The sequence below is a fragment of the Mus caroli genome, unplaced genomic scaffold (genome assembly GCF_978045245.1).
Source record: "Mus caroli unplaced genomic scaffold, Mus_caroli_1 scaffold_18, whole genome shotgun sequence".
NCBI lineage: Eukaryota > Metazoa > Chordata > Mammalia > Rodentia > Muridae > Mus > Mus caroli.
Window position 1 is genome coordinate 9,106,486 of NW_028227273.1, and position 8,861 is coordinate 9,115,346.

An 8,861-nucleotide genomic window follows, 5' to 3' on the forward strand; every position below is an offset into this window, starting at 1 on the left:
ACCGCAGACCTGGCGGCTGCCTTAGGTAGGCAGGTGGTGAGGCGCAGAGGGACGCAGAGCAAGCCAGTTTCTAAGGCTGGCCCGCATTCAACGAAACGCACTGCTCAGGCCCAAGAAGACTGGGAAGAGTTGGTGGCGGAGAAAGAACAAAAGTCAATGTCCAGCGCAGCACTCTGACCTGCAGAAGCCCGGACGTCCCATCTCTAAGCGTCGGGTTCAGAGCATCATAGATCAAGCAGCGAGCGGCAGAGCCAGAGTCAGTGCGGGAGATTTCTGCAGTCTTTATAGGCTGGGAAAAGAAAAGTACAGCGCACAGGCTCTGCTTCTCTGGTTGCGCACGGAGAACCGACTCCCTTTTTTTCTTTATTGAGTTACAAGGTTTGTCCAGAGCGAAGGACTCTTGGTCCACTGGTCTTGGATATAGGCAGCAAGTCCCTCCCCCCCCCATTCACTTCGAATGGCCCCAACCCAAGCCGAGAAATCCCTTGAGTCACCCATGGACCTCACAGAATTGCGGTGTGCCAGATGTCCTCCGGTCAATGGGTGCAGTCCGTGGTGGCCTTTAGGATCCATCCTACGAGTTCCTGCTAATCTCCAGGCACAAAGCCCTTAGACCATTCCTGCCCAAAATACTAGGGCAAAGAAATCCTGTGGGTGTGGGCTCATGGGGAGCACCCAATACTGCCTTCCAGAAAGTCCGATGCTCCCAGGGAACTTTATAGAGCAGCTGGGAGTGCAAGGAGACATTTCAATAAAAACGCAAGTTCCCAAACGTTTGCAAAAGTTTCCACCATCCTAGCCATAAAGTACTCTGCCTATACCGAACTTCTAATGCAAGTGGTTGTGGGGGTGTAAGGCTAGGTGGAGGGAAATGCACAAGGCTGAAAGCTGGGGTCAAGTAGAGATCCAAAGCACTTGGCACTACAGGCCTCTTAAGCAGCTGCTCAATGTGCTGGAACAGAGTGCAGAGCTTGTCTGAGTGTCACGCTGCTGTCTATCAAATCCCTACCCAGACAGCCTATGCTCTGTCCTGGTGCAAATTCTGGGAAAGAGGGGCCAGAGACTGCTGTGTGTGAAGAGACCCTAGCTGAGATTCTAACCTTTTTAGGGCAGGCATCCAGCTGGCCCCCTGCTGCCAAGAGGTTCTGGCCCAAACCTGCTAGAACTGGTTTGTGACATTGGAAGGAAGGGATAGGTAGTATCATATCACACTCCCGCTTTGGGTAATGGGGCTACAGTTTGTCTATGCTTGCTGGGTAATGACTTTTCATCGGGCACCCTGGGTGGCAGGTCCCTCCTCTGCTTTGCTCTGCTCTGCTCTGCTCTGCTCTGCTCTGCTCTGCTCTGCTCTGCTCTGCTCTGCTCTGCTCTGCTCTGCTCTGCCTGCTGCTGAGTGCTACCTGGAGGCCCTAGGCAGGACTGGTGGCCTGGGGACCACAAGGGAGGCAGCACAGGGATGTCCAGAATTGTGGAGCTCTGGGACTCAGAAAATCTGCCTACCGTGAGCATTGGCAGGACCCAGTCCTGAGAGAAGCTCCATCAACTTAAAGCCTCAAAGGCCCATGGAGGGGCAAGTTTGTCATCAAACCTGCCCCTCCATGGAGAGATCATCTTTGTGATGTTAATACTCTCAAACCTACTGCAGGCCAGCACTGAGAGGGGCTGGGGAGAGCACTGAGGCCCCAGCTAACCAGGAAATGGGCTCAGAGTCTTACACCAGGAAGTGACTAACTGGTCTAGCACCCAACCAATAGATGTCTTTCCTTCTCTGGCCTTCCTTTATCAAACAAAAACAAAACAAAACAAAACAAAACAAACCAACAAACAAACTGTGGTGGCTGTGACCAGAGCTGGGATCTTCTGGTCGGCTGAATCCTTTAAACTCTGGTCACCCTTAGTAGCAAGCTGTGCTCTAGAACCTCGGGGCAGTCTGGGTAATAATATATTTCCCAGGTCCCCTGGAATCCTCAGAGCTCACTAAAGGGCATCCATGTCAGACAGGGTAGCCTGAATACACTAGGGTCTGCCCTACCCACAGAGGAAGTCCACAAACATGACATCTGGATTTCTGCAGTAACTTGTTCAGGTGCTGACTTAGCACCGACTTAGGCAGTCTTCTGTTTTCAACTCAAGAGGACAGGGCTCTCGGAGCTAAAGTCTTAGGGAAAGCCACAGTGCTCATCTCTCCCATGCTGACATCATCACAGAAAGACTTGTGGCATTCTGGAGCAGAGGGGAAGTTTGGGAAATGATGCTGGATCCTTAAATAAATAAATATGTACTTTACCCATAAACAACCAGCAAAGCCAGAAACCAGCGCTTAGGCTCGGGACTCCGTTTTCAGTATCTGCCTCTCCATCGCCTTAGAAAGCTGACAGGGGTGTTCACAAAACGAGGTCTAGAGGTTTTACTAGGTCTCCTCTGCCTCCTTGGATCTTGGCATTGAATGTCACTAGGAGCTTGCAGCTGGGTGGGAAAGGGCGGAATGGATGCCCAAAGGACAAGCCTGGCAAAGAAATAAGCCGTGGGCTTTTCAAACCCTGGAAACTTCAGGGATGTCCCTGACCCCACCCCTCCAGTGCACCCCTAACCTTCTACTGCTCGGGTTTTGCCAAAGGACCAGCAGTTCGTATGTTCTCGGGGAGTTCTGACAAAGAAACAAAAAGCAGGGCTCCTCCTACCCACTTTCTAAGGCCAATCTTGCCGGAACTTAGCGCTAGGTTCTCAGGCAGAAGAGACCAGGAACCCGAGCCCAGAAGTAGGGAGACAGGAAGCTGGTAAATCCAGTCTCTTCTGTGCACCTCACCCCCACCCCGGAAAGTGCGACAATTACCCTACACAAGCTGCCCTGGGCTCCCCGGGGCAGTCTGCGGGTCTATGCGGGCTCCCCCGTTTTGTGTCGCCGCCCTTGCAAGATTCAACTTCCGTAAAGGCCACACGAGACTGCCGGGAGTTTCTCGGGTCCTGGGCCCCGTGGGGTTAAGTCTGAGTCCCCGCCTGGCGAGGAGCAGATCGCGCCGAGTGGGGGCGGTACCGGCCGCGGGGCAAGCAGCCTGCTGCGAAAGGAAGGAAAGGCGGGATCCTCCGGGAAGTTGATTCTCAGGCGTCCAGCTGCGGCCACTGCCAAATCTCTGACTTCTCTCCCCACCTCCTCCCCCTTTCCCTAGGGGATAGACCTCTCGGGTCCCGGGTTTCTTGCATGGGGGTGGGGTGTTGTCAGCTAGAAAAGCCAAGCCTTTCAGAGGCCCCCTAAGAGAATCCAAACTCTCCATCCCACTGACCTCCTCCTGGGTTAGTGTCTCTGCCTGTCAGCTGCGACCTTCCGAGCGACGCAGTGACCCAGCCGGAGCTGGAGCACCTGGCGAAGCCTGGGCGAGGCTGTTGCGACGCCTCTTATTTAAAGAAAAAAAAGGGGGTGTCTCACACTTCTTCCTCTTGAAGGCTCCTTCTGTCCCCCTCTTTTCCTTTCCTGAAAGGCACCCCCTTAAACGGTCCTCCGCCTTCCCTTCTACTCCCTTCCTTCACCACTTCGGTCCTCCTCTTTTCATCGAGGGCCCCCACCCAGCCCCCTCCTTCGGGGTCCTCCTCCTCCTCCTCTGCTCTTTGGGCGTCCGCCCCGTCAATCACCGCCGTCTCGGGGCCCCAGCCCGGCTCCTCTCCGCCTCCCGGGCTCTGGGAGTGCCTGGGGCTCCCGTCTCGGCCAACCTCCGCTCTGTGCAGAGCCGGGGCGATCTGTCAGCGGAGCTGGCCGAGGGGGTGGGGGGGAGCCGCCCGGGCCGCCGGGGCTCGGGTTACCGGTGACTGACAGCGTCTCCATGGCGAATAATTTGACTCGACTATTGTCTGGCGCGGGCAGGCCCCGGGTCAGATAACCCGACCAATCAGGGCGCGGGCCGCCGCGCCTCATGCCCGCTTAGAATAATATTATTAAAAAAGCTGCGAGCGAGCTAGACGGGAGGGAGAGCGAACGAGCGAGGAGCGGGCGAGCGAGCGGCGGGCGGGCGCGGAGCATGCGGAGCGGCGCCCCGGGCGGCCTCCGGGCTTGGGCGCGGGCGAGGCGCGCGGGCGGCGGGGGCGCGGAGCTGCGCGGGGCCGGCGGCGGGAGCGAGGACGGATCGCTGTGACTCAGGAGCCGCTCGGGAGCCGGCGCCTGGCCAGGGGGCCCCGCCCGCCTGTCGGCCGGCCCGGGCCGGCGGGGAGGCGCCCATGCGGGGCCGCGAGGCGCGGTGAGGGCGCGCGCGGGCGGGCGGGCGGGCGCGCAGCCGCCACCATGTCCATGCTGCCCACCTTCGGCTTCACGCAGGAGCAAGTGGCGTGCGTGTGCGAGGTGCTGCAGCAGGGCGGCAACATCGAGCGGCTGGGTCGCTTCCTGTGGTCGCTGCCCGCCTGCGAGCACCTCCACAAGAATGAAAGCGTGCTCAAGGCCAAGGCCGTGGTGGCCTTCCACCGGGGCAACTTCCGCGAGCTCTACAAAATCCTGGAGAGCCACCAGTTCTCGCCGCACAACCACGCCAAGCTGCAGCAGCTGTGGCTCAAGGCGCACTACATCGAGGCGGAGAAGCTGCGCGGCCGGCCGCTGGGCGCCGTGGGCAAGTACCGCGTGCGGCGCAAGTTCCCGCTGCCGCGCTCCATCTGGGACGGCGAGGAGACCAGCTACTGCTTCAAGGAGAAGAGCCGCAGCGTGCTGCGCGAGTGGTACGCTCACAACCCCTATCCGTCGCCACGGGAGAAGCGCGAGCTGGCCGAGGCCACCGGCCTCACCACCACGCAGGTCAGCAACTGGTTCAAGAACCGGCGGCAGCGCGACAGGGCGGCCGAGGCCAAGGAAAGGTACGAGTAAGTGAGCATCGGCGCCGGCTTCCCTGGTCCTGGGAGAAACGGGTGCGGGAGGATGGGGAGCTCCTAGACAGGACTAAATCGCACCCGGACCCCGGGTACCAAGCTCGGCCGCAGCTCAGGCTGGCTCAAAACAGCGCTTAGGTCTTTTCTGGAGGCTGAGCGACCCGGAATTTGTCTAAAGCGGGCAAAGTGGTGCGTAAGTTCAGTAACTAATTCCTCAGTCGCTTGTGGACTAGACTGGAAAAACGGCGAGTTTCAGAGAGGGCAGGGCTGTGGGCCTGAATTCCCTGCGAGGTGGGTAAGTGTAGGCTCAGGGCCTGATCTTCGAACAACCAAGGGCGTCGGGGATCAGGGGGTTTAGGACGTCACCTCCAGGTCAAAGAGATTTTTAGGGGTCAGGGCAGGGGTTGGAATCTCCCTAGTATATCTGGGTAATGACTGCAATATCTATGCAAGGTAGAACTAACTATTCCTTGTCTGGGCATAAGAGCTGGGCACAAGAGAGTTGGGAGTTATCCCGCATAGAAAGGACTCAAAGATGTAAGGCCTCCGGGGGAAGTGCCTGCTGTGGGAGAGAAGGCAATCCAGCCTGCCTTTCCTGAACTTGCCAGACCCTTGACCTCTCTCTCCTTCGGTTCTGCTCTCTTTGATGGGCAAGTCGGGTGTGCGAGGTAAACTGGGATCTGCCGAAAGACTGGGAGTTTTCTTTTCTATCGGAATCTAAGACTTTCCAAACTAACCTAAGCTACAGACACCCTTGTAACTGTCTGCAACCCGCTTTGGGCTTAAATCTGGACAAGGAAACTAGGGGATCGAGATCAGAAAGAAATGGATTATGGGAACAGATTTCTCCTTGGGGAACAGCAAAACAAGACACCTGGGTTAGGTGATGTGGATGTGTGGAACACCGTTTGAAGGATCCAGGGTCAGGGTATCAAACAGTAGGGGCAGAAGAGCAAGCTGCAGACTGGACCTGGGTATTTGAAATCTCCAAGTTGGACTTTGAATGGCGATGATGTCTTGCTCATCCCCCCCCCCCAAGAAATCTAAAAGAATGGCCGTTAGGAATTCACTAATAGGTTTTACCCAGGATTTCAAATCTGGTCAGGGACTGTCCGCAAAAGCAGGCAGGAGGTGGATTCATCTACGCTGGGTTCTCCTCTCGTCAGGCTCCATAAGGGCTGGGGTTCCTGACTAGGCCCCAGGTGAGAGCTACAGATTGCACCTCCTTGTTTCTGCTTACGATCTGAGCCAGCTCTCACCACCCTGCCCTTCCTTCTACCCTCTTCTCCCTGGGGGTTGGGGAGGGGGGCTGCTCTTCCTACAGAGCGCCCAGTCACCTAGCTAAACTTTTCAGTAGAAGGCTAGGAAAAAGGAGTCCTCCATTCCCAAAGTCCCATCTTTCTGCCCAGTCAAATGAGCTCACGGAGCCTGCTCAGCTTGGAATTAGGGATCATAGTCTCAGTAGTGAGGGGTTTTCCTCGCTCGAAGAAAGGCAAAGGGAAACTAGGCCTGTGCTTACCCAAGTCGAAGTGGGCCCCTCAGCCTGGGCTCGCTGTATCTGAAGCTTCTATCCCCCACTTCTACCCAGCAAAGCTCGTTTGTACGGCATTTTCCTTCACTTCTCCCAACTCCAGGCTCCCCACTTTGGTGCCGAGGCTCTCTTAAGGAATGGGGTGAGAGACAGGACAGGAAATACTGGGAGCAGGAAAGGTAGACATGACATTAAGGACATGGGCTGATACAGGGAGAGGGACAAGCGAAAACTAGTGTTGAGGGTTTGAGAACGCAATTAAGAACCAGAAGTCAGGTGTGGGAATGGTAGAAACTGGCAAACACCCTTTAGCAACCGCAGCGGCCCCAGGTGCTGGCATCCTGAGGGGCAGCGCAGAGTGGCCCTGGTTTCCCGCTGACCCCGCTCCTTTCCTCCTGCGCTTGCAGGGAGAACAGCGAGAACTCCAATTCCAGCAGCCACAACCCGCTGGCTTCCTCGCTCAATGGCAGTGGCAAGTCGGTGCTAGGCAGTTCCGAGGACGAGAAGACGCCGTCGGGGACTCCAGACCACTCGTCGTCCAGTCCCGCTCTGTTGCTCAGCCCGCCGCCGCCCCCTGGGCTGCCTTCCCTGCACAGCCTGGGCCACCCTCCGGGCCCGAGCGCAGTACCCGTACCAGTGCCCGGTGGAGGCGGCGCGGACCCACTGCAGCATCACCACAGCCTGCAGGACTCCATACTCAACCCCATGTCTGCCAACCTTGTGGACCTGGGCTCCTAGAGCTCTGTTCGCCTCCGGGCGCTTGCTTTCCGTGCTTGGTGAGGCGGTGTGGGAGGGCGATAGATTCTGGAGTCTGTGCCGCGTACTGGAAGACTGCCCTGCCACGCTGGAGCGGCAGAACCGGCGGCGGGACAAAGTGGACAATGGTCTGCTCGGTATCCTTTGGGGATTCATTTTCAACAAGTTGCTTTTGAGATCCTTTGGAGGCCAGGGACCGAGTCTTGAACTAGGCAAGGGAATAAATTATAAGCCACCACCACCCCGATTTTTAAAAATCTCTTCTCCTTTCTCCTTTTTCTTTCCTCTACTTTCCTTTCGAGTTTCTTATTTCATTTTTTCTCACTCCCCTCTTTACGTTTTCTCTTTCTCTCCTTTATAAATCTCTCTCTCTCTCTCTCTCTCTCTCTCTCTCTCTCTCTCTCTCTCTCTCTCTCTCTCATTTCTCACATTGTATCCCCAGTCTTTCTTCCTTCTGGTGTCATCTATTTGAGTCCCTTTCTCAACTTTCTAAGAGTCCGACGTGATGTGAACGGAAGTAGACATTCTGAGTCTTTGGTCCTCAAAGACATCTCCCTCCTCTCAGTGTGAGCCTAAGGTGCCAGCTTCTTACTAATAAATGAGCAAGAAAGGCTGCACCCCAGAAGCACCTGAATTCATATCTCTCTCTCTCTCTCTCTCTCTCTCTCTCTCTCTCTCTCTCTCTCTCTCTCTCTCTCTCTCTCTCCTTCCTCCTCCCCACCTCGCTGGTTCTTCTCTTCCTCCTGGGACTGTGGCCTCCGTGCTCCCAGCCCAGAGTGCCTCCGCAGCCGCAGACTTGCCTGTTCCTTTTTACGCACTCATGTGAATGTTCGTCGGGAGATATTTCTGCTTTTATTTTATAATAAAATTAGAAATCATAAATATATGGATATATTGCCCCGAGGCCCGGTGGTCTCGCGTGTACCGGCGTCTGATTTCCCTTACAGGGACTGAATACTCCGGGTGGGCAGGTCTGGGTAGTGATACCCGGCAGAGTACTGGAAACCTGGAGCGACCTTCTCTCAGTTGTTTCTCCAGCAGGGTGAAGGCATGGGACTGAAAACTCTGAAACCTCCTCCCGTGAGACCTCAGTCCCTTTTCTCGGCAGAGCGCTCAGACTTCCGCTTCCCCATAGCCACCTCCCGGAGCGCCCCACCCCCAGCCCCGCGCCTGACTCGCCCCCCCCCGCCCCCCCCACACACCTCTGGGCTTGTGGAAGGCCGAGAACGCGTGCGTGCAGAGGTACTAAATGAGTTTGGACTTGTGGGGTCTGGAAGGGAAATTGGGACGTTTTGACTCCTCAGCATGGTCGAAGTCACTAGAACTGGAAATGATACTGTGGGCTGAGTCTCACGACCAGTAGCAGTGGCTGAGACCTAGGTTCCCAGAGGCTAACGGTGGCAGAAAGGTCTCTGAGTCCGGCAACCTACATCAGATACAGTGGAGGAAAAAGAGAGTGGACGGCCAGTGGCGCGCCAGTGTTGTCCTTGCTACCAAGTGGGTGCACTGACTCCCACCGGCAGCCCAGGGACTCCCTTCGACTGCCCCTCTAGCTGTAAATAAGTCTACAGTATTGTTTTCGGCCTGGGGTTTTGGCCCCCTTTTGCCCAATAAGTCCATGCAGGTCCAAACAAATCCAAAGCAAGCAAGACGCAGTGAGGAGAAAGTTAAGGCTTCTCAGTATTGATTCTCGCAGTCGCAGTAACTGACTGGGCAGGACTTCAAGGGTAGC

General features: G+C 56.3%; 1 protein-coding gene across 2 annotated transcripts; it reads left to right on the plus strand.

Moving 5' to 3' along the window:
• The first annotated feature begins 3,948 nt into the window (after positions 1-3,948).
• On the plus strand, positions 3,949-8,025 carry Six2 (SIX homeobox 2). Of its 2 annotated transcripts, none has more exons than XM_085832906.1 (2): positions 3,949-4,836; positions 6,781-8,025. In XM_085832906.1, exons 1-2 carry the CDS (start codon positions 4,271-4,273, stop codon positions 7,109-7,111), a joined length of 897 nt encoding a protein of 298 aa, XP_085689032.1. In that variant the 5' UTR covers positions 3,949-4,270; the 3' UTR covers positions 7,112-8,025. The 2 variants fall into 2 exon arrangements, with proteins under 2 accessions (XP_085689032.1, XP_021005339.1); XM_021149680.3 differs by having other exon boundaries at positions 3,949-4,830.
• Positions 8,026-8,861: the final 836 nt, after the last annotated feature.